This window comes from Drosophila gunungcola, unplaced genomic scaffold, assembly GCF_025200985.1.
Source record: "Drosophila gunungcola strain Sukarami unplaced genomic scaffold, Dgunungcola_SK_2 000145F, whole genome shotgun sequence".
NCBI lineage: Eukaryota > Metazoa > Arthropoda > Insecta > Diptera > Drosophilidae > Drosophila > Drosophila gunungcola.
In genome coordinates, this window is record NW_026453306.1 from 108,222 (window position 1) to 133,456 (window position 25,235).

The 25,235-nt window shown below is 37.8% G+C and overlaps 6 protein-coding genes across 6 annotated transcripts; 2 read left to right on the forward strand and 4 right to left on the reverse strand.

The window, feature by feature from the left end:
• The first annotated feature begins 308 nt into the window (after positions 1 to 308).
• LOC128265655 (protein GPR107) lies at positions 309 to 4,811 on the forward strand. Its single transcript, XM_053001834.1, has 7 exons — positions 309 to 701; positions 763 to 873; positions 932 to 1,077; positions 1,143 to 2,001; positions 2,060 to 2,193; positions 2,265 to 2,532; positions 3,718 to 4,811. Exons 1-7 carry the CDS (start codon positions 591 to 593, stop codon positions 4,303 to 4,305), a joined length of 2,217 nt encoding a protein of 738 aa, XP_052857794.1. The 5' UTR covers positions 309 to 590; the 3' UTR covers positions 4,306 to 4,811.
• On the reverse strand, positions 4,812 to 7,201 carry LOC128265668 (gustatory receptor 8a). Its single transcript, XM_053001849.1, has 5 exons — positions 6,744 to 7,201; positions 5,734 to 6,236; positions 5,153 to 5,304; positions 5,012 to 5,101; positions 4,812 to 4,947 (listed from the first exon to the last, which is right to left on the reverse strand). The coding sequence occupies exons 1-5, from the start codon at positions 7,076 to 7,078 to the stop codon at positions 4,873 to 4,875; spliced, it is 1,155 nt and encodes a 384-aa protein (XP_052857809.1). The 5' UTR covers positions 7,079 to 7,201; the 3' UTR covers positions 4,812 to 4,872.
• A 1,315-nt stretch (positions 7,202 to 8,516) lies between these two features.
• LOC128265663 (uncharacterized) lies at positions 8,517 to 10,025 on the reverse strand. The gene has a single exon (XM_053001844.1). The coding sequence runs from the start codon at positions 9,854 to 9,856 to the stop codon at positions 8,735 to 8,737; it is 1,122 nt and encodes a 373-aa protein (XP_052857804.1). The 5' UTR covers positions 9,857 to 10,025; the 3' UTR covers positions 8,517 to 8,734.
• Positions 10,026 to 13,085: 3,060 nt separating this feature from the next.
• On the forward strand, positions 13,086 to 20,819 carry LOC128265670 (uncharacterized). Its single transcript, XM_053001851.1, is given in 8 exon segments — positions 13,086 to 13,384; positions 15,317 to 15,410; positions 15,508 to 15,611; positions 18,047 to 18,160; positions 18,576 to 18,810; positions 19,462 to 19,582; positions 19,646 to 19,762; positions 20,369 to 20,819. Coding segments are annotated over 8 exon segments (1,167 nt in total). The 5' UTR covers positions 13,086 to 13,297; the 3' UTR covers positions 20,664 to 20,819.
• A 440-nt stretch (positions 20,820 to 21,259) lies between these two features.
• On the reverse strand, positions 21,260 to 23,501 carry LOC128265669 (fibrinogen-like protein 1). The gene is made up of 3 exons (XM_053001850.1): positions 22,259 to 23,501; positions 21,477 to 22,165; positions 21,260 to 21,416 (listed from the first exon to the last, which is right to left on the reverse strand). The coding sequence occupies exons 1-3, from the start codon at positions 22,526 to 22,528 to the stop codon at positions 21,272 to 21,274; spliced, it is 1,104 nt and encodes a 367-aa protein (XP_052857810.1). The 5' UTR covers positions 22,529 to 23,501; the 3' UTR covers positions 21,260 to 21,271.
• A 960-nt stretch (positions 23,502 to 24,461) lies between these two features.
• LOC128265651 (AN1-type zinc finger protein 5) lies at positions 24,462 to 25,159 on the reverse strand. The gene has a single exon (XM_053001828.1). It carries the CDS (start codon positions 25,022 to 25,024, stop codon positions 24,545 to 24,547), a length of 480 nt encoding a protein of 159 aa, XP_052857788.1. The 5' UTR covers positions 25,025 to 25,159; the 3' UTR covers positions 24,462 to 24,544.
• Between the last annotated feature and the right edge of the window lie 76 nt (positions 25,160 to 25,235).

A 25,235-nucleotide genomic window follows, 5' to 3' on the forward strand; every position in this document is an offset into this window, starting at 1 on the left:
AAGGAACAAAAAAATAAATCCCAATAAATAAAGTATATGCTTTTAATTTTTAGATTTGAAAACCCGTTATTTATTTGGTTCTTACATTTTAAATTTGTTTTAAGTTTGTGCAGCAACACCAAGCAATTCACTAATTAACTAATTAAATCGCTGCAATTTATTAAAGTTTTTTATGAATTTAGCCATGGGAAAAAGTTATCTATTTTTACAAAAAGAAACTAGTGGCTTGTTGCCTAGTGTTGTTAGTCTGTTATTTGTGGGTATATTTTTCGGTATTTTTGAATACCATCTGAGCGAGCCGGGTGGTATTTTCGTAACGACAGCAGCACGGTCACACTGGCTCGGCCAAATTGTTCTCAACCTTTTTTTTTTCCAGGTGAAAAAGGAAAAGTCTCTGGCTGTTTGAGTGTTTTTCTGATTTTCCGATCAAGGTGAGAGGGGAGGTGTGAATATTAGCAACTGTGACGGCGGTCGCGTCAAATCGATTGCTGCATTTTGGAGCGCAGCAATTGGTGCCCCTCCATTGAGCGGGGAGTTGCACCAAAGTGCCACGAAACTGGGGGGAAAAGTCGCGGCAAGTTTTCCACAAAATGCGTGCTCCCGGCATGGATGTTAAATCAATAGTGGTGCTGGCGGCACTTTCGGCGCTGCTCATGGCCCCACCGGAGATTGTGGCGCGGAAACATCACCTGGAAGTTCGGGTTAGTATTCTCCGCCAGGAGCAAGCGTCTCCAATCTCTAATCTTTGGTTTATCCCCGCAGAATGACAGGCGGCAGTACATTGCACTCAGTACCTTTGGCTTCTACACCAATGGCCATTTGGATGTGCAGCTCAGCAAGCTGACAATTGACCTGGAACAGTCCACGGATCTGGTGGGTTATCCATTCTATGGGTGATCCCTCTCATTAACCACATTTTCCCCTCTCAAAGCTCGGCCTGTCGCTGGATAAGACCACCATTGACCAGCTGAATCCCTACCTGGACTCGCACCAGAACAAGTGCATACTGGAGGAGCCGCCACAAAAGCAGAACAGCGGACCCATACTCTTCTTTGTCCTGGATCTCAAGGAGCTGAAGTGGGAACCCCCTTTTTCTTAACCACACTCCTTCAGCTTATAATCTATGTATTGCTGTATTGCAGGGTCCGTGTAAAATGCTCACCGGAGTGGGCCAATATGCACATCTACAACCAGATTCCATCGCGGACCAAGCGCAATTCGCGCATGGCCAAGATCAGCGATTCCGTGCTCTTCCGCCAGACGCGCGAGGCCCAAATGCCACCAGCCTACTCCGCCGAGGGCCCAGATGATTCCATGGATGATCCCTTGGAACAGGAGCCGCTACCGGCTGATTTGAAGTCTTCCTCGCCTGCTGCCGCTGCTGCAGTGGCGGGTAAAATTGAGCCGCCCAAGGAGGAGGTGAAAGTTGAGGCCCCCAAAGATGAGGCTGCCCATCTGAATGCTTCTTCGGTCAAGCAAGAAGCGCCTGCCCAACCGGAAGCGGCCCCTAAAACCGAGGAAGAAGCCAGCTTAAAGGTTAAGGATGAACCTAAGCAGGAGGATTTACCCATCAAAAAGGAGGATGTGCCTGTTAATAAAGATGTGCCTTTTATAAAGGAGGAGGAGAAGGATATACCAATGAAACAGGAGGCTGCAGCCCCAGTAAAACCGGTAGCCGTGGAAGCACCTAAAGTGGTGGCACCACCATCTGCTCCAGCTCAAGATGAGAACCCGGTCGACTCGGAGGCAGCACCGGCAAATCCCTTTCCACACGACGACGACTCCGCGGAGGATGCCTATGGTGCCAGTCTGTTTAAGCAATCGCAGGAGAATCTGTGCAAGGATTCCACAATGCCGCTGGTCAGGGAGACGATCAACGATGTGAACTACTACAGCTTCAACTTTTCCATGCTGGTGGCCACGCCCAGCGACGAGGGCCTGTACAATCTGTACTTCCACGCCTGTCCCAACTACCACAGCTCCAAAATAATGTCTTTTAATGTGAGTTCCGTATATAGGCTATAGCCTAACCAACTAATACGAGTTAACTCAATTCCAGGTGGACATTGAGGAGAACAACAATGGCAACTACTTGTCGGCTGGCGAGATGCCTCTGCCCGCCTTGTACTTTATGATGAGCCTGCTCTTCTTTCTTTCCGGTCTCTTCTGGGTGTTTATTTTGAAGAAGAGCAAGTGAGTTTGGCCAGGCCATCCGTCTCATGTGTTTGTATGGCATTAACAAATGTGTTTTTTCATTGTGGCAGGCACACTGTGTATAAAATCCACTATTTGATGGCCGTGCTGGTGTTTTTGAAGTCGCTCTCGCTGATGTTCCACTCGATCAACTACCACTTCATTGAGAAGCGGGGCGAGCACGTGGAGACCTGGGCTATCCTCTATTACATTGCCCATTTGCTCAAGGGCGCCGTGCTCTTCATCACCATCGTGCTGATCGGCACTGGCTGGACATTCATCAAGCACATTCTCTCCGACAAGGACAAGAAGATCTTCATGATTGTGATCCCACTGCAGGTGAGTGAAGCACTAATGTTGGGGCTCAATCGCAATGAATACATTGATTTACATAATTACTTTATTTCTTGTTGCTTTAACTTGCTATTATTGTATCAGTAATCAAAGAATGCTAATGAAAAGCAAACTAGTCAATATTTTTATCATACAAACGCCCATTTATCAGGGTCTGATCATAGCAGAAAGATAGTTTACTTGTTAAACAAAAGGCAACTATTATTATTTGATTATTATTTATTTATTTTACAACAATCAAACAAATCATGAAATATTACTTAATACTGATATTACTTATTAGAATACATATTTAACAATATGGTATACTTATTTAAAATATTTTTGATTTTGGATCTTAAAATATATTCTTTCTTGACTTTGGTTGATAAGTTAATTTGTTATAATTTTTATTACCATATTTTCTGGAAATTGTTTTACTTTAACAAAAAACTGATTGTTTCTTGTTTTAACATTACTTATTCGTTATCTGCAATGAAAGCATTCTAATGAAAAGCGAACTGGTCAATAATTTAATTATACAAACGCCCATTTATCATGGTCACGGTTAATGAAGAACTGTTGGTTATAGCAGAAAGATAGGCATTTTATATACTTAAATCATCAACAAAAGGCAATTAGAAAGAAAAAACATTACAAATGACAAATGGTTAAACAAAAACACCTCTTGACGAGTTAATAATAAAGTGACGTAATTAATAAAGTGACGATCGCACCTTCAACGCCAAAAAACCTCTGATATCAGATTTAATACTAATAATTTAATACTTTATTTTTTTATTTAATTAGTTTCTAATTCGGCACGCTGCTTTGAAATTGTTAAGTAACAAGACTGATTTTATTGTGCAGCCTTGTGCCGATTACGAAACTCATTAAATAAATGGAGAAAACATTTTGATGGTAAAATAAAGTCTGAAAGTCTCAGTATGCACAGACTTTTATCAAAGCTAAACCTTTTGATTTTTATATAGTTTATATTTGATTATCAATATTGTGGCATTATAATGTAAGGAGACTACGTACACTTTGCGGTGCTTATCGTTACTACGTAAACGGCCATCCGTCGACAGTCTTATTGAACTAGAGAGTATAGAATATATCGATTAAACAAGTTGTGCTTATTTTGTTGTTATTTCAAATATAATATAAACCTATCCTTTCGTCGCGCAGGTTCTGGCCAACGTGGCCCAGATCATTACGGACGAGTCGGACCAGAGCGACGCCGAGTTCCGCACCTGGCACAACATCTTCTTCTTCGTGGACCTGCTGTGCTGCGGCGCCATCCTGTTCCCGATCGTATGGTCCATCCGGCATCTGCACGAGGCATCCGCCACGGACGGCAAGGCGGCCATCAATCTGCGCAAGCTGAAGCTCTTCCGCCAGTTCTACATCATGATCGTGTGCTACATCTACTTCACGCGCATCATCGTCGATCTGCTGCAGATGACGGTGGTGTTCCAGTACGCCTGGCTGGACGAGATGTTCCGCGAGATGGCCACCTACGTGTTCTTCGTCCTCACGGGCTACAAGTTCCGTCCGGTGTCGTCGCATCCGTACTTCACCGTGCCGGACGACGACGAGGACGACGACGTGGTCGAGGTGCTCACCGAATCGGGACTCACGGAGACGGTCCATCGGGTGAAGCCACTGAATCGCAATCATGGCAGCGCTTCCGGCGGCATCACCATCATCGAGGGCAACGACGATGAGCGCGAGAACCTGATTGCGAAACGGGAGTCGAGCCATGAGTACGATTAGGAAGCGATTACAAGACGATCACCCCCGTATTCCCTGCATTAGTCCGTAGTCTATATAGTCCCCGGGGTCTTATACACACTGCATACTGCATACACACGTGTGTGTGTGACTCATTTAGTGAGCCAGCAGCTAGTTCTTTAACTATACATTAATACACATATATATATGTTCTATGTTCAGAGAGTGTCTTGCGGAAAATCAAAGAAACAAATGCGATGGCAATGGCGGGTATTATCTCAGTATCTCAGTGAACTTGTATAGGGCAATGTCGGCACAACGTTTGGTGGGCACTTACTGCTCCTCCACCACCATCACCACCACTATCAGCTCCCCGTCCAGCGCCCGTCCAGCCGGAACCCTTGTAAATATTTAATCAAAGAAGTTAAAGAAATTAATGAACGCTTGCGACACCCATACCCTTTCCTTGGTTTAAGATATACTTAAAATAAATACACTTATGTAATTACGTATAATTTTATGAATATAACAAAGCTTTAATATGTAAACTTGAGAGTCATTCTGGCCTTGGGTCAAAGGTGTTTTGTTTTAAAAGCGATTTCAATTGGCCTAGATATAGTGAGTGCCGAATTTTGGCATAAATTGGATGGTGTAGATCATGTAGGTGCCCACCGAACAGGCAATCTGTTAGAATAATGTTTAGGCTTTTGAGTTGCGATATTTTATAATGGCAATAACTTGTATTTACCCGCGTAAGCAGACTGCAATCCAAGGTGGTTAGGCCAAGGCAATCGATTCGCACCGGCTGGTGCAGAAGCTGCAGCGAAAAGTTTTGGATCTGCAGAGGAAAATGGTTGGAAATGAAATCTGCGAATGGAAGGTATGGTACCTGCAGGGAGAGATCGGGACAGCTGCAGCAGACGGAATCAGTGACTATATTATGCAGCTGGTGGGCAATACGCGGCACAATCACCATGCAGCTCTGCGAGGCGTAGATAAAGGCGGGAATCTCCAGCAGGGCGGGCAAGATTAAATAGTAATCTGTGGGGGGAAAACAACAGGCAGTTTATATTATAAATATTTTATATCAGTGTTATGTTTACAAAGCAAATCAAGAAGGAAATTCAAAGTAAATATGCCTCCAGGTGGCGCCATCTGCCGTACTGCAACAGTTTTGGGCTATTATATAGTACCAAGTGACGTCATAATTAAAACATTCCTTATAACTTCTAAAGTGATTGTTCGATTTGAAAGATTTTTGATGTGTCGATAGATATGCAACAAATAAACATCTACCGCCCAATAACTGACCTCTACATTGTCTTAGAGTGACATGACACAACTTTGCGATTTAAGGGCAATTAAGTGGGCGTAGCCAAGTTTTGAAATGAACTTGCACTGCCTTGGATTTTTAAGTTCCAAATCTCTAGCACACAAAATAGCCTTTAAATCATAATTTTGAGAACTCACCAATATTGGCCACATTTTTGTAGATGCTGTAGTACATGAAGTAGCAGTCGACGGCGATGCGGATGTTGATGGTAAGCAGCACGGCGAGGATGGAGAACTTGAAGGCGTTCTGGAAACATTTGAACATGTCGTATATGTCGCAATATAATCGCTGTTTCTGCAGCAGTCTGCGACGCAGGAAAACCTCGAAGCCGGGAAAACTGCGCCCCGTTTCGCTGGCAAATCGTGAGTACTCCGCCAGCAGACCCAATTCCCGCTGCAGTGCGGCCAGCTGCTCCCTGAGCAGCTCCAAGTGCAGCACAAACTGCACATTCCGCATGTAGGTGAGACACACGAACGGCTCGTAGCTGCTCCAGAACAGCAGCATGTGGCGACTCAGTGGCTGCACCTGCCACAATCCCAAATGGAACACCAGTTCGGTCAGCATCAGCGCATACAGGGTGATCAGAAAGCGACCATACTGCTGCAGCTCCCGCCTCAGACTAATTGCACCACCACCCACACTGAAGAAAAAATGGAAAGGTGAAAAAAATATCTTTCATTTTTAAATAGATTAAATAAATTAAATCCTGTTAAATTTTAAAATATTTGATTTGACGTGAAAAATATTAAATATTATATTTAAATATTTTATTAAAGTTTAATATGTTCTATATTTTGGTTAAACATTTCAGATATTAAAATTTATTTCGAAAATTGAAATATTTCCATATTATATAAACTTCAAACCGCAATGCAGAAAATCAACGCAAAAAATAGTGAAAACTATTAAATTTAAAATAGTTAATATATGTTTCAAATTATTTTAACTTAAATAAGTTTAATATGGTTTAAATTTAAATAAAATGTTTCAGATAAATAGTCAAATAAAAAATTTAAGTAAAATGTAATATTTCCATGATTAAATGAACTAACAACAGCAATGTCTAAAAATTAAAGCAAATAATTAGGTATGAAATGCTCGAATTTACTATTTTTTTTGTTTTTACCAGTGCACTTTGTGGGACAACTTGGAGTGGAGCCACCAGAAGTTGGCCAAGGGCCGCTGGCAGCTGAGTGCCTCCAGATAGATGGCCACCATGGCCAACTCGGCGAATACGTATTTTAGGGCATCATTCACGCAGCCGAACATGTCGCCGCGAAACAGGAATGGCCAGTCCTCGCCGCTGGCCAGGCACAGTGCAATCAGGGCACTCAGCGCGATGAGTAGGAACAGGCTCCAGGCCATCAGACGCCTCCTCATCCTGGCCGGACTCGCATCCCCCGGAAGGGGCAGTCCATGGAAGCCGAGCCACTGGAAGAGCCGCAGGTGGAACTGCAGGATCCGACCCAGGCGGCCACTCATCGTGGACTGTTTGGCGGCACATCCTTCTGGGCCATCTTATCCCTGGCTCTAATCTCTCCTCAAACGGGGTCACCAATTTCCATTAGCCTAAGTGGCAAAACAGCCGAGCAGTGAGAAAAATAAAGGTAAATAGTGAGCACCATAATGCACATACAGCTGCGGTCAACAGAATAGTACTCTGAATAGAATATTACAAAGTCAAAATAAAATATCTTACTACTGAATTCAAAATTGTATATATAATATTTAAATTAAATATTGCATGTTAAGTTGCATGATTTAATAATAAAATAATTCAATTAATGTGAAAAAAATATACAATTAAAATTTATTTTATTTAAGTTAAATATGGTGTAAGTTTAAATTAATTTTTCGAATGTTAAAATTAATTCCAAAAATAGTCAAACAAAAATATTGTAAAAAATTGTAATATTTAAAGTAACTTATAGCCGCAATGGATAAAAATCAAAACAAAAAATATTTAAATTGAGTACAAAATATTTGGATTTACTACTTTTATTTTAAAATTATGAAAATAGTAATCGAAAATGGTTAAGCAGACACTTTAAAAAAATTTATATAGTAAATATATATAATAAACATAATATAATATTTTAAAAAATATCTTAAAAATAAATGTTTTAAATATGCAATTAAAAAACTAGATCAGAAAAAACTTATAAAATCAAAGGCTATGCCTTAAAAGTATGTTATTCACAAAAATATTGTTGAGCACATTACATTTTCCCACTACTATTATTTTGACCGCAACAGTTCTTATCCATGAATTACTTCATTAAAACTGCCTACGTTTTTTAGCCTGTTTTTGAGTGAAGGTTAATTAATTTAAATAAGTGAGTGGTTAGAGTGCAGTACTAAGAGTTATGCTTGCAACATTAATAATGCTAATGAACAGGTGGAAATCAATTCAGCAATTTAATTTTTATTTTTACATTTTTATGTGTTTAAATAAAATTATTTAGAATTTAAGTTCAAGTGTGGACAGCCTGTTTATTTTTAATACTCCAACTTCTGTTAAAATGGATATCGATTTGTTGATTTAATGAAACTAATAAAAGCTAGTCATTCAATGAATAGTTCAGTGCAGAAAATTTGGTTATAAATTGGGTTGAAATAAAATTGGATTCTTATATTGCTCTTTTATTGTATTATAATGTAATAATACCTATCTATGTATACAGTTGCCCACTATATAAAAGTTGACGAAAATGTTTCTGTAAATATATATACTTTATATTATTTAATTAAAACCATTTCTTTTAGTTTTTTTTATCATTTTTGATCTTATGAGAAATTTATTACAATGGGCAATATAAATTAATATGCAGTCCATAAATGTGATTTAATGTGCTTATGTCCCACTGTACTAGTAGCCCTATAAAATTAAAATTAAGGTTGACCACATAACACAAAGTTCAAAAACCATTTCTCTTATGCACATTTATGCATTCATCATTTATCATTTGATATCTGATGATTAATATAAATGTTGACTGTGTATAATATCAATTTAGTTTTCAACAAACATTTCTCTCAGTTTTTATATATTTATCATTTCTAATCTTACAACTGACTTACAAGCTACGAAAAAAAATGCAATAAATAGATCTTAGATTATGTGCTATGCTGGTCCACCTACAGATAGGGCCCACTGTACTGGTAGCCGCTGGCAGGATAGCCTTGGACATGGCCCACATTGTAGCTATCGACGCCGCTGTATGTCTCCGCGGCGGCACTGTTGAATCCCTTGGACTCGGGCCAATCCACGAGAGAATTGGAGTGGGAGTGGGAATGGGAATGGGATGGCCTGCGATGCCTGCTTGGTGGACCATAGGTGTCCATCGGCTCCTCCACCTCCTCCTCCGCTGGATCGCTGAAGGGAACCTGAACGGATGGCCGGAAGTCGCTGCTACTTCCGGAGGAGTAATCGTATCCATAGGAGGATTCTTGCGGCGCTTCCAGGGTATAAGCTGGTGCTCTATTGGATTTGGAGTTGCGATGCGCCTGGCCGTGGCTGTGACTGTGGCTGGGCGGGATGTAGGCGTGGCTGGGCGGCGGCGGCGGCGGTGGTGGGTAGACATAGCCCAAGTCGGGCTCCTGGTCCACATGCTCCTCCACGGGAGCGGGTTCCGCATAGTTGCCAATGCCCAAGGAGCGATGATGGTGATGATAGGAAAAGTCGTCCTCCTCCTCCTCCTCCTCCGGCTCCTTCTTCGCTGGATGGTGGAACTTGGGCCGGGATTCAATCACCCGGTATGTCTCCACACTGGGCTCCTGGTGATCCACGTAGTCGTAGCCGCCATGTGGCCTGCTGTGCTGCTCCTCTATAACAGTATAGGTGTTCACCTTTTTCTTGGGAGGAGCAGGAGGAGGCGGCGGAGGTGCCTTCTTGGCGTACGACTCCGCCAGATGATCGGCCAGCTCCTTGGCGTGAATCAGGTAGTCCGCATGCTCGCTCTGGTGCAGCGGCTTGTCCAGATCCGAGAGGATCACGCTCTCCAGCAGATGACTCGGCTTGGGACGCGCTCTGCCACGATTTCGGAGCAGCTGATGGGGATGCGGATGGTGGTGGTAGTGGTGGATCACCTTGTGCGCCGACTCCTCCGCCGACGGCTCCCCTTTGGGCACATGCACCTTGATGTGCACATACTCGTTGCCAAATCCCCTGGCCAATTGAAAGGGTAGGATCACGAAGATCACAAGGATCTGCCAGTGGGAGCCCATAATCCATGCCATGTCGTCGCGTCGAGTGGTCATCACCTTATGGCCGCCGCCTTGCCAAAATTGGTTTAAAGTTTTAACCGAAGTCTTTCTTTTGTCAAAATTTATATACACCAGCCAATGCTGGCCAAGACCAGCATCTTGACCTACGGAACCCCCGGGTGATAGAGTAACACTTGGGCTCGGGTCGACCTTGGAATGCTCTTTTTTACTTTACAGAAATAATGTTTTTTTCGAATAGCGATAGAAAATGAAAAACACGTGTATTATAATATCAATTTTACATTATAAATGGTGATAATGAAAGATGTTTGTTGACCTGTGAATATCAAACTTACTTTGTTTTTTTTGCCAAGAACTATGATTTTTTCATTGAAAGTGACACAAATCTTTTAAAATTTCATTTAATATTTGCAATTACAAAATATCTTAACTTTTAACAAAAAAAAAAACCTTTTTTTAAGAGATGAATAACAATTCTTCAGTTACTTTGATATAATATTTTAAAAATATCAATTATTCATTTTATTTACTTCTAGTATATTTATCAATTTCTGACATTGGGTAAAGCAATGTACCTCTTCCCCCATATAAGGCGTTATGTTTTATGTCTTGATAACTAAAAAAAGAAGTCAATGATTTGCATATTCTTCAAATAAAATGTTGATATTTTTGTATGGTCTTTAATTATGAATCTCCTAAAACATCAGTCAGGAATTGTTTTCTGACATCATATATTATTTAGTTTTAATATTGATGATCTATTATAAAATGATTTGATTTACAAAAATTCTCTTATATATCTTTATTCCAGTTTATGGCATCTTCGAGAGCGTTACCAACCGCATCGGGTAATCGAAAGACCCCAAAAAACCAAAAGCAGGTGAGTGTAAAAGCAGTGAACTGTAAAATGTCATTTTCTTGCACCGTTCGATGGCATCTCACTCACTCTCACTCTCATTCTTTCTCTCACTCATTTTTTCTTTCACTCTGAACCTAGCGGTTTTTTTTTTTGTTTTTGTTTTTTTTATTTGTTTTAACTTTTGTTTTCATTATTATTGAAATGAAATGCGACGCATACATATGCATACTTTTTCTAGCCGCTAGCCAAGCAAGAGCAACAACAACAACAACAACGAAGGAAAGTTAATACAAATTCAAACACAAATTGAATAATGAAAGCGACCTGATCTGTTCGAACTTTTAAAGCTATTCGGTAAAATATAATAGCGTCTGTAGATACATGCGTTCATTCATTATTGGTATTCTCACTTATATAATATCGGCATATATTTAGCAAATATATTTTTTTTAGTTTCGCACCGTTTCTACGGTTTTTTGTTTTTCGCCACGAAGTTAGTAAACATTTAATTGTGATGCTAATGGGCAAAAATATACTGAGAAAGTTGCGGCGCGGCATCATTATCATGATCATCATTATTATCATTGCCATTGTAGGCCACTTTAAAAGCTCTCCCAAATAACAAAAAAAAAAAAAAAAAAACAACAATATAACAAAATAATTAAAATGCAAGTGGCATATGTCTGGATTGAATACAATTCGAGATTCTTCGATTCTTACCCTAAAGCGATGTATGTACTTGGCAGTGCTGTCAACCTTAGATCAGAAACAAATTTTTTTTACTGAATTAAAATTAAACAAAAAGCTGAAAAATGTTTGAAAAAAATTCAGAAAAAAGTTGCAAGATTTTCGAAAAAAAGCCAAAAAAAAAGCTGGATGAAACTAAGGTATCCTTTGTAAGGGTATATATATGTATATATGAAAAAAATGAAGCTTGGTCTAAAAAAGTGTAATTTATTCGCGTTTCATTTGAATAATTGGGATATTTGGAATTTCTGAACACCAAAACCAATCTATACCACGCTCATAAATATTAACTATAATTCTAATTGATGATTATTATAGTTCACACGGTTTTCAGTTGGCGTGGAAATTGTGCAAAATCCAATTCAGTTAAAAAGCAATAAATGGAAATGGAAAGAAAAGAAAACGGCGAAACAATCGAAAACGTGTTTATATGGACGGCAAACAAAAGCGAAAATATTCATGGTCAGTTGTTGGTAAAGAAGGGAGGGGGGTGTATATGGGGTATATCGGGTAATTGTAGCGCTCATATTACGTATCCGCAAAAGAAGAGGGTAACAAAATAAGGCAAAAGCGTTCCATTAAGCCGTAAAGCCTATTAGACGACGACTAATTGTCTTACCAAACAACCAAAAGCATTCTAATATAGAATGTACTTTTTGGACAATTAACAGAATGAGGTTTATAATCGCAGAGTTATCTGTGATTAATAGAATCTGAATGTGCCGAGAGCCCTTTTAACCCTTCACCTAATAATTGGCTTAACATTTGCAAAATATATTTGTTTAATAACAAAAACTAACAGATTTCTCGAAATTAAAGTTATATATATATATATTTTTTAATAATTTTTTAATTTGTTTGGTAGCTATACCTATACATTGGTTTTAAATATATATAAAATCTTAAAAAATATATAAAAAGGTTAAATCAAAAATACAAAAACATTTTCTTTTAGAAGATTAGATTTTTATCAAAAAATACTGATTAACAATTACAACCGTTGTAAACTACTAATTTGTCATTTATGTGTGTAAAAAAGTAATCGATCATCAACTGATTAAATTAGTCAAATAAAATGTTAAAACATATTCTTGCTGATCTTTAGACAGGCATGTTAGTTGATCAATTAATCGATAATCCACCAATTATAGCAGATTAAGACCACATTTGTCAAATAAAATATTAAAACAATTTCTTACACTTAATCGATAATCCAACGATTACCAATTATGACCGATAAAAACAATTGAATTTGTCAAATATAATAATAAAAAAAATTCTTTCTGATCATTAGACAGTCATGTAGGCATGTTAGTTGGTCGATAATCCAACGATAACCAATTTTGATCGATTAACACAATTGAATTTGTCAAATAAAATGTTAAAAAAAATTCTTTGCCGATCTCTAGACTGGCATGTTAGTTGATCAATTAATCATAATCATCGTAATGAGTAGTGCACTATGTGAACCCGACTTCGGATCCGAGATCTGCTTGGTCGTTAATGGGTTAACTAACGGCCGGTAATCGATAACGCCGCAGCTGCGTTGGCTACTAAGGCGGCGACTGCGGCAGAGGCAGCGACTGCGACGGCGACGGCGACTGCGACGGCGACTGCGACGGCGACTGCGACGTTTGCCTGTCGAAGCGCCAAAACAAAACAAATCAGTTTGAGTTCTGCCTTCAAGCGCTCCAGAACAAATCAGCTGGCGTACCGAACATATACATATATATATATTTTTTGTTTTGTTTACAACCAACGTTTTCTTATCATATCAAGTGCAAACGAGCTTTTTAACGATAAGAAACGAGTTGAGATCTCAAAACTACGAGTACCGAGTTTCAAACTTCCTTTTCGAACCTAAAACCATGTCCTCCGGAAAGATCCTGCCACGTCGCCAGGCGGTGCCAGTACTCTACACCAGGGGCACCCACTACGAGGTCGGATTCGATATGGTAAGTACACCCTCTCCCCACCCCCCCAAAAAAAAAACTTTCTCGACCTTTAAGAACTCGCCTTCAACTTGTGAGTGGGTCACGACAACTACATTTTTAATGGCTTACGGGCTATTATTAGGAGTTTATTTGGGGAAGAACCTGGTCAACCTGGTCTTATAACACATTTTTGACTTTGTGGTTAAAAATACACATCACATGACAAAATGTCTCTGGAACTAAAATAAAAATGTTAAATTTTGTATAGCTTAAGTATTTTCTATATGGAAAAAAATATAATTAAAAAACGTTTTCTTTAGTTTATGAACTATGATTATTATCATTCAAGCAAAATTACAAAATAAATTAAACTACCAAATACTTTGGTTATTTTGCCGTAGTTTATATGGCAATTTAAGTAATTAACTAAATCTCTTATTTCTCTAATGAACGTATTTTATGTTATAAAGGGTAATAACCTATTTGTATAAATGCATTTGTATAAAAGCAATTTATCTAAAACATTTTCTAGTTTTAATTTTTTGTGTACCAACCACAAAGCTTTATTAAATTTCTTTAATTTCTTTATTCAGTTTAAGGCAGAACACAATTTCCACAAAAGGTCTGATTCTAGAATCACTTAAAAATTGGTTACCGATGGAATAGAAAATAAGTACCTAACGCACTTCCAGTTTGTCATACATTTATCGACTTTACCTGATAGCCCGCTGCTTTATCTGGAGTGCGATCGTTATAAACTAAAGCCAGTTGGGCTTTATCTTAATGGCTGGCCCCCCAAAGACCTCGGTTCTTGATTCGTTTGACAAATCCGCAACCCAGACGCTGTTTACTAATGCAGATTCGTGATTCTCGTGGCTTTGTCTAACTGTCTTTTTGTTTTCCTGCCAATCGGGCCAAGAATATTTGCTACACTAAAAGTAATAAAATAATAAAACCATTAAAACCTGGTGACACTTTCTGATTTCCTATTATAAACTAAATAAATAATTAAATAAAAAAATACAAGCAGAGAAAAAAACTGTCTTTGGAAGTAGTAAATACTTTAAAAATGCTACTTATATTCCAACATAAATTTATGCTTATATTAAACCAAATTTTAAATATTTGTATATTTTAAATACTTATATATATTGAATTTTAAATATTTTATATATTTTAAAGAAGAGAAATAAAAAATGTGTAACATTTCTAAAGCTAGTTAAATAACTTTCTTAAAATAAAAGTAATAAATAGATTGAAGATATTATAAATAATTATATGCTTATGTTAAACAAAACTTTAATTATTTTTAAATTTAAAAAATATTTTGGAAATAACTTGAAATTTAAAAAAACATAAATTTACAATTTCAAGAAGAGAAATAGATACTGTCTAACATTTCTAAAGCTATTAAATAATAGATTTAAGATGTACAAAATGTTCCTAAATTATTATATGATTATTTTAAGCAAAATTATAATATTTTTAAAAATAACTTAGAATTTTCGTATACCTCATTTCAAGAAACACATCACGCGGTTCAGAGAACTTTAGCTGGAATAGGGATACTTTTTGTGTTGGTCGTTAATGAATACTTTGTATTTTTTGATGGACGTGCCTTCGCATCCGTGTTGTCCATTTTTGTCGCCATGTCTGGGACCCACCCAACAGAAAGGTTACCGCCAGTCAAACTCCATACACTTTGCATCGGCCAATGTTCTCCAATATATATATTGTATAATTATTCATATTTTTTGTGTCTTAGTTGGTGGCTTTGTTTACACTGCGATCGGTCGTGATCGATTATGTTTCTGTTTCGACTTCATTGTTTTTGTCTTCCATTAAGCAAACACCGCGAACGTTTTGGCGAATCGATCAGAGATCGTGTCCAAATGGGAAAGCATCTAACCGTTTTGAGTAATATAACACGAAATAATAATATTTTAATTGCAGGGCCGCACATTCGGGTCGATGATCAAGAACTTTCTGATCTTGTCGAAGCCCCTCAACGAGACCTACTTGCCGCTCTACCAGTCCCCAAAAGGCAGTGAGTACTCTAAGCTGTTGTTTGAGTGCTTTATGATTCACAATGATCTATATTTGTTCACGATGATCTATATTTCGATATCGATTTCTATTCGCAGGGCAAATATATAATGAGACCCTGGGATCGGTGAAGGACAGCTTCCCGCAGTATATTCGCGAATTGGAGGGCGTGGCCGATGGTGCGGAGGTGGAATTCCATAAGGTGAGTAGTAGTAGTGTCGATGCGAGTCAACTAATTGGCGCCCAACGGGGTATTAGCTTATTAGCTCATTAGCTATTTGGCTGTTTAGCTAATAATATAATACACAATTAAATGGCCAGTAAAACGAATTCACACATAATTGCCCGGCTTAAATATTGTAATTGCAATCGCATGGCAAGGCCTGTCGTGGGAGTGGGCTCTGAGTTCTAAGTTTTAAGTTCTAACGGGTCTATCCATAGTAGCGCCCATTATCCAATCCTAAATAAACAAATAAACAACACAACAACCACCACGAGCTTCGTGTTGCGTGTTGCGTGATTCGTGCTTCGTATTTGCAGTTGTTGGCAAGTTGTAACCCCAATGACAACATTACTATAAATGCAATTTGCGAGTGCACTGCCCCATGTACAGTGCTAATTGCCTACGGTGCCTGCTGTTTGCCTCAGCCTATTCCATATTTATGGGTTCGATCGGGTGTTATCTAATCGCCGGCTCGTGCAATTAGATGTTCGACTTAAATTCCGTTTTAATTAATTCTATTGTGCAACAGGTCGGTGAAAATAGTGAACAGTGGTAATTAGCCAGTGCTCACTGTTCTGCCCAAACAGAACTCGAAATGTTGACCGTGCAGAGCGCAGACATTGAACTAGTTCCGTTTCGGGGCCTCCAAATTGATACATATGATAGTCGGCCGGACTGTCTCTTTATTAATTTATACCCTTTTGTGGGGGCTTATATCTGTCATAGCTATGCTATAGGCTAAAACCTATAAGGTTTTTTTTCGTTTTTTTCATTCAATGTCTATGCTAAAATCTAAAACTATAGATCTACATCACTACGTTGGTAAAAATACTATAATAATAATGAGGCAGTGGACCATTTTATTGAACTTCATGGTACTTTTACAAAAAAAAAAACAAATAATAATAATACAACTTGGGATGTCAGATTCTAATCACCTAAAAAAGGTATAAAGATAAAAAGTCTTCTAAGCCCTATATGCTTAATGTTTAGTTCTCATTCAGCAAGGGTATTCAGTTGGCATCATTGGTTATGCTCGTATTTTTTTAAGCCAATTTGTCATTGGTCAAGGCGCACACACATTTAAGCAAAAAGCCGTCAAGAGAAGCCGGCGAAAGACGATGACAACCCTTTGTTGGCTTCTTTGAATTGGGATTCGATTCGATTCTTTGAATTTAAATTGGGAATGGATTGGTATTGGAAATGGGAATGAGATTGAAGTGAAAGCCATCAATTAAACGGGCTCATTAGCATGGCTACACTGATAAAAAAAGGTTATAGTAAAAATACATATCTGACTATAGAATACAATATTATATTTGCAATATTTTAATTAAATCTTTAATACAATGCATATACAATTGCAATATTAAATATTACAATATTTTAAATAATGTGGAATTTGATTTAAATTTATTTTATTTAAGTTAGATATGGTTTCGATTTAAATTAAACTTCCCGATAATAAAATCAATTTTGAAAATGAAAAATATATAAAAGTTTACTACATTCATGTTTAAAATAACCAGTTACCGCAATGGATGAACATCAAATCGAAAAGTATTTAAATGGAGTACTACGTTTTTTTTTTTACAAGTGAAATTAGATTCGCCATGGGCAGAGGTAGAAAAAGATCGAAGGGGGATAATCTGCTATAATTTCGGCACTCGGTTGCGATGCCAATTAATTGCACGCAAAAATCGCAAATCGCAGCGACCTTGGCCAAGTCTACATCTACTTCAACGTAGATGGCCAGATTCTATGGTCACGGTGCGTCGCCTTCATTGTTGGTGGGATTACGATTGGGATTGATCATTATGGCGCCCAGGTGGTGGCTTTTTATAATTCAAATTAGCCGCATTAGGAGTGCATTAAAATTGACGATCTTATGAGCCGCACTTATGTCTGGCAAGTCGGCATAGCTAAGTCATGATTAGCGGTTGATTTATATATATATTAACTACTCTAATTGTTCAAAATTTATTGCCATTCTTAAAGTTGTTTATTAATATATTAGAAATGATCTCTGTCTAGGAAAAGCTTTGAACATTTTGTTTTAATAACTTTACATGCTTACTTCTGAAACTTGTTTAAGGAAAGATCTATATAAATTATTTTTAAAGAAAATTTAATTAATTTTCCTATTTACATGGTACATTTTATTTAATTCATGTGACTTTCAATTAATAAAAAATGTAATGTTGATTGCTACAAAAATAAATATGTAAATATGTCTAGAAAAAACGACATTGAACATAAATTATGATTTCAATAGACCCAATTATTATTCATAAAAATTAAATTAAAAAAATAAACTGGTTTAAAAAAAACAGCCAAGTTGCACCTGTTTGTGTTGCTAACGATTAAATGCATATGTTTAGTGGTCTCACTTTAGTTTTTCCTTCATATCTCAGCTATTTTTACTGCATCTGGACGAGATTCTGCCACAGGCATTGAAGCACCAGCCACGCAGCAAGAACCAACCCACTGGATGCTCCACTATTATTGTCAACCAAAGAATTGCGTAAGTACAGGGAGGAAAAACAGAGTAATACCAGTCTGATAGTGTTTTTCGTACCAAATCAATATTTTTCATTTAATTTGAGCACAAATGATCCAACAAAATGTTCTAAAACTTGAATAATGTGCTCAAGTTTTTAAAATGTAAACTGATTATGAAAACATTGCGAAAATTTCAGTTTAATATGCAAAAACACCAGCATTCTATGGTATTAAAAATACCACAGAGATTGATTAAATCTGATATGAGAAAATACCAAGATAATATGTATAAAAATATCAATTTCTTTTGTTCGTACATATCAAATATGCCTTATTTTTGTTGTTGTGCAAATATACCCAACATATTTTTCTCTCTGTGTAAAGCACTTATATTGCGTATGTTTTAAGTGTGTTCTTAATGTGTGAACCTATTATAATTAGCGCCTGCTGGGCCACACGGAGGATGCCCTGACGGAGACCCTCAACCATTACTACTTCGTGGTGGCCCACGTCATCAGCGACAAGCCGCAGGGCAAGTACAACGTGAAGGAGGAGCACTTCATGTCCCTGTGCTACGCAGGCCACCTGCCCGGCTACACCATGAGCCAGAACCACCACGGACTGGTCTTTAGCATCAATACGATCAGTGCGGAGCTTTTGCGCAGCGGCAAGACCCGTAAGTACCCCGAAAAGCCACTTAGTCTATGAATATCTAAGCCAAAGTTCAAATTTAACTTTAAAATTGAACGTTAAACAAACGGTTAGTTCGTTATTCTTGGCTTGAACCTTTCTTAACTTTTAAAGCTTAGTTTACATGTATTTTTATTTATTATAATAAATACATTTTATATCTTACAATTGGTATAATTTGAGATTCAAAAGGAATTTGTATCTAATTGTCACCAGTATGCAAAATACAGTATATAAAATACATTTTATTTGGTTCGTAATAATAAAATATTCCAAGAACTATTCCTAGAAATAAAACAAATTATAACAACTCTAGGAACTAACTAACACTTAAGGAATAACTTAAAAAAAAATATATATACTTATTTTTAACCAAATATCATTACAAAAGAAGTTTATTTTGTGATTTTATATAAATATTATTATATTTCCTCTCTGGCCTGTGAAGTTATAATTTAATGTTCAATGTTTTTAAAAGTTTAAATGTCACTAAAAAAAATTAAGATAATGATCCTATAACAGTATGTTATGCCTCGTTAAGCTTGTAATTAATTTCAAAAATATATACATTTTTGTTTTGTATTTATATCAGTTTAACTTTGTTATATTTTTTATTTACATTCAATTTCCCGCTCAGCTCGTCACTTCATCACCAGAGCCCTGTTGGCCACCAGCAATGTGGACGATGCTTTTAGGGTGCTCAAGGACGCGGGAGTGGGAGCGGCGGATGCCTGTTCCGTGAACTTCACCTTCCTGGCGTGCGTGTGATGTGTGCTTGTGCTTGGACTTGATATCAATAATTCAGTTTGCCTACCCAACAGCGATCCGCGACAGATGTGCTACAATGTGGAGGTGGCTCCCTCGCCGGAGCGAAAGAACGAGTCCCATTTGAACATCAAGGAGATTCCGTTGGGGGAGCATAATTACCATGTCAATCAGTGAGTAGATCGGGGAAACTATGAGGCTTTAAGGGCATTATATCTGCTATTAACTGGCGGCACAAACATAAAAATCGTATTTAGGAGAGCACAAGAATTTAAAGCCCTCAGGCTTGAAACAAACATTACTCATACGACACGTAATCCACCTTGACTTTGGTGCAAAGGCATCTTTTTCCCATTTCTAAAATTGCCCATCTTGCCAGTCTTGCTTTGATAAAAGTCTAAATACGGAGAACAAAAGTTGAATTTAGCCTCCTAGATGAAAATACATTTTGTATCAACGGCAACAGTACGTATACGTGATAAACTTTATCACGCGTTTTTCTAACAATTTTTTTTGGTTAAACCTATTGAGGTTTTTATTTATTTTAAATATGCAAATATGAATATTTTTTTTCCTTTAACCATTTTCGAAATTGATTTAAATATGTGAGCATTGTTATTAGATTGAAACCATATTTAGCCAAAATAAAATGGAAAATGAATAAACTAGGAACCATTTTAAATCTACTGTTTTCCACATTAATAAAATTATTTGGAACATGCAACTTAGTAGGCATTGTATTTGAGTGTTTCTAAAATATATCCTTCCCCCCATTGCAGATTCGATCGCATCCGGCAGGACCAAGCCAACGAACTGATGATCGACTCGAGCATCTCGCGGATGCGGACCTTCGGAGCGTACAAGCCGCCGATGAGCGAGCAGGATGTGCGCCACATGCTCGGCGACGTTTCCGGCGGAGAGTACTGCGTGTGGCGGGAAAACAGAAGGTGCGACGAGGTGGTCAAGACCATTGCCGTGGGCATCTTCGATCTCAGCGGCAGGACGGTCTCCCTCTACTCGGACAATCCCAGCGAGACGGAGCCCCACTGCCGCCTGCCGCTCCTCTTCAAGTAGACTCTGCTGCTGCTTAACCACTCTCAAAAGTTATTATTATAATTTTCACATTTCCAACATGTTTCCAACACTTTCCAAATCGTTTTTTTTTTTTTTTTTTGCAAATCTCTTATGGGCTTTTTCCGTTTTGTCGTCAAATCCAATCAATGAGCAAAATTTTACTTTTTAAATATTATTTTGCTCATTGATGTATTGGTTCCGGTGGTATTTCATCGAATGGTATTTTTATACCAAAATCCGGTACATATTTTCTACTATCGGGTTTCGGTTCAAGCACTTTAAAACGCCTTTTAAAATTTGCGTGTAACGCAACGAAATGATATTTTTTGTGTGTGTTCTTTAATGTACATAAACTAAGAAAATAAAATAAAAAAAAATCGGATATGTAACCCCTTAAGAAATGCTTGCAATGAAACAAATACCTTAAGTGAGCTTCGCTGATAGGATTTAAAGTTGCTCAGGAGCAGCTCCACACACAAATTGATGGTACGGGTATAACTTAAAGCACTCCGATAACCCCGTTTCATCTAAGGCAAACAAATATTATACTTTTTTCATTCACATCCTTTGGATTGAAACTATGATTTTTGGCCATTTCCAACTGCGGTTCATGAGGACTTTGGTCTAATCATCATTTCAACGTAGGTGAGTGATATTGTCCAGTAGTTGTTCTGCCATGAGCCCCAGTATATTCCGTTCATTCTGTTCTCATTTGTTATTTGGCCATCTTTATAGTATTTTCCACTGAGGAAACTGCAATGTTAGGAGCTTGATTTAGAAACAATGAATTACATTTTAATTGAACGTTTATACCTAAAACCACAACCGCCATACCACCAACCACCGTTTTCGTCTTCAGCGCAATTTCCATCGTTATATTCGTCACTATCCCGATCAAATGTAGTGAACTTTTTGTTCTTATTGCGAAAAAGGGAGTCTCCGGCTTCGCCGGAATATTTCCCAAGACTCTTCAGCTCATACAATTCGTCCTCACTGCCAATGCTAAAGCCGTCATAGTGAGCATAGCTGGTGGACCCATTAACCTTCCCAAGCTTAATGTAGAGTTCGTGGGGTCGTGCCTCAGTCAATTGGTGCAACTTTTCCAGGCCAATGAAAAATTCTCCCTTAACGTTTCCAAATCCTTTTTTGTAATCGGCCCAGTTTCGATCGAAGTTCTCGGATCCGTCGATCCGTCTCTGAATTACGGTCCAGCCAGGTGGAGACGACGAACATGACACTCGAAATGGTTCCATCTCATCGAGTTTTGATCGGCATTTCGAGAGCTCATTGGATTGGTTAAGTTTAGTTGTTTCAATCGAATTAATCAGATTCTTCAGGTCCGCGATTTGATCATCTCTATTTTTGAAGCCTGCATTGATTTGTTTTTGTTGCGCATTGATAAGATCTTCTCGGGTTTTGATTTGAGTCTGCAAGCTTGCAATAGTCTCTTTCATAGTATTTTGGCACTGGAGTTTATCTTTGGCATTGACTGCTGTATTGAGCTGTGCAAAATGATTAGGGCATTAAAACAATAACCATTCAAGTCCGTCAGTAGTTTTATTTTGTTTGCCGTTTTTGTTCAGTTCGCAACTTACCGCTTTAAGGTGGTTTTCGATTCCGGCTAATATCGCTCCGTAATCATTTTGCTCCTGGATCATACACGAATCTAGCTTTTTATGTACCCCCCAAAGTCCTTTCTTGAGATCCAGATCCAGGACCTTCTGTCCTGCTTCGATGCCATCCAACCTGCTTCGGATATTATAAGTTTCGTGCAAGAGCGGATTTAGTGCGCTCTGGCAAGAGTCTTCAAGCGATCCTTGTAAAGCAAGGACAGTACAGAAAAAAAATTGTGGCAGCCTCAGCATTTCGATTTAATATTACCGACGGAGTCTAAGCTTGGGAACGTACTGAATCGAGGTGTTTGTTGACGAAACAACGAAGACTCTAATATTTCTGATCACCAAAATAAGCCCACAAGCATATATGTACATGTGTACCTAATAGAAATAGCAGAATTGAACTGGATTAAAAAAGCTGATAACGTCTTATGAGTCCAGTCTCTCGGTAAATTTGTGACTCATCAAAAATAAATATAATGAGAGCAAATATAACATCCGTTTAAGTTTAATTGGCTCTCTGGATTTTTTCAACAAAAGATTACTTTTTATGTGTACATATGTATTAACAAATGCCGGTCAAAAGTCAAGACAAAAAATTATTACTTGGTGTCTGGCCAGTCCCTAAGTACTCATCAAAATTAAGAAGGGTTACAACAAATAAAACATCCGTTTTTACGTAAGTGCGAGCAAGACAACCTATGACGAGTGCAATGAGCAATGAATGAGGAAAATTGTCAGAACCGATACCCGATAGTAGAAAATATGTACCGGATTTTGGTATTAAAATACCATTCGATGAAATACCACCGGGACCGATACATCACTGAGAAAAAATGTATTTAAAAAGTACAATTTTGCTCATTGATTGGAGTTGACGAAAAAACGGAAGGAAAAAGCGAGGCTTAAATGCATACGAAATATTTTTTACCATTTAAAGGTAACAACTGAAAACCTTTAAACACTAAAATTAGCGGGATAAACACAATATTATAAACAAATCAATAAGAAGGCATTGTGACCGTGAACTTATTACCAAAAAAATCTCAGTCTCTGAGCCTCAATGAATCCGTCAATGAATGAGGCGAACAATGTAATGTCTTACCCGTATTAGAAGCAGTGACAAAATGTTTTTTACTACTTTATATCCCAAGCATTTCGACTTTTTATGTCTTCACTAAAACATTCTCAATCGTCTATAATATAAACCACAATAGCAATAGTCAAGTTATTAAATTATATTATATTATACAATATAATATTTTTGAAATAAATAATAAATACAGAATTATTACTGTGACACTAAATATGGAAATGAAAACATGATCTAAAATAAGCAAAGGTAAAAATGTCTCCAACTAAATTTTCAACATTTTTTTATGCACTTATAATTTGACGTGTTCTCATGCTAACAGCAAATAAAAATTTGAAATTTAGCGTTCCCAAAAAAGTGAGAGTAAATTCAATTTACAACTTGGGAATTTTGTAATTGTCAAGTTTGTTAAAATATCAATCTGATGTGAATCTGATATAAATATGTATTTACATTATTTTAAAAACACAAATTTTACAAAAATATTTGACTTAAAATATTAGCTTATTTTGGGAAGTTAAAGTTTCTGTTACTTTATGAATTCGGTGTTTTAATGAATAATATTTCGTAAAACAGACATTATAAATAACAGTTATATTGGATGTTTAAATGAGAGTTTTTAATAATAGATCTAAAAACCAAATTGTTTATACCATTGAAAAAGTAAGCTTGGCTTGGAAATAAAACTTGAGAAAAATCGAGATATGTTGAGAAATACAGATTATTATGTGTGTTCAAAGCTTAAAAGCTTTAAATAATTTTAAATTGGCGGTAAGTAAACATTGAAAGCATGGCAACCCTACCATATAAAGACAATCGCCTATCGATCGCTACGATAGTCAACCGCCAAATTTAAATTGAAATTTGTATTTAAACTTAAGCATTTGGAAATGAAAGTGGCTTTTCTAAATTAAACTAAGTTTTAATTTAAATTAACCCAAAGACCATGGCAACCCTGCCACCAGGGTTGCATAAGGACAATAGCCTATCGATCGCTTCAAAAGCCAACCGCCAAATTTAAATTGAAATTAAATTTATTTGTGACTTGTATTCATTCCCTTTGCGTTCAAAAACGAAAGACCCTTTTCTATGTTCTTAAGTTGCTTTTATTCTTTTTGTTTTCGATTTAGCTGTTGGGTTTTGGCCCTGGAATTGACCCAAAAATGATAAGCTCAGATCTTTGGCAGCTTGGTGGCCACGACGAGGGGATTGTCGCGCCGGATCTCGTTGGCGCCCATTTCGCGGTAGTCGAACTTGCACTCATGGCGGTCACTGTACCGGTGGGTGCCGCAATAGGTGCCGCCGCATCGGCAGGGGAAGCCGCCGGTGAGGCCGAGCTTCTTGCCGCACTTGTCGCAGCGCTTCTTCGGCGCATCCTGATCTGGATTGGTATGCTGATCTTTTTGGTTTTGGTCGTGATCATGGGACGCTTCATTGCTGGTCGCCGCCTTTGACTCCTGCTCCTCCTCGGCTACATCCTGCTGCTGCTGTTGCTGCTGCTGTTGCTGTTGCTGCTGCTGCTGCTGCTGTTGCTGCTGCTCCTCCTGATGATCCTGATGATCCTCCCCCGCCAGGACAAAGCCTATGCCCTGGCCATGGATCCCCGCCGCATCGCTGCTGCCTATGATGGATTCTTTCGGTTGGCTTTTCATTATTTCCAATGAACCGAATCTCTCATCAGAGCTACACGTTTCATAGGTTCTATTGTAACATATTTTTGAATTTAGCAACTAAGACCTACTGAGTTATCGCTAGCAGGCGCTTTCAGAAAACTTAGCTGCCTACAGATTGCTAACATGTCATAAATATATCTTAGAATACTATATTATTTAACTAAGCATAATGAAATATATATAATAATTA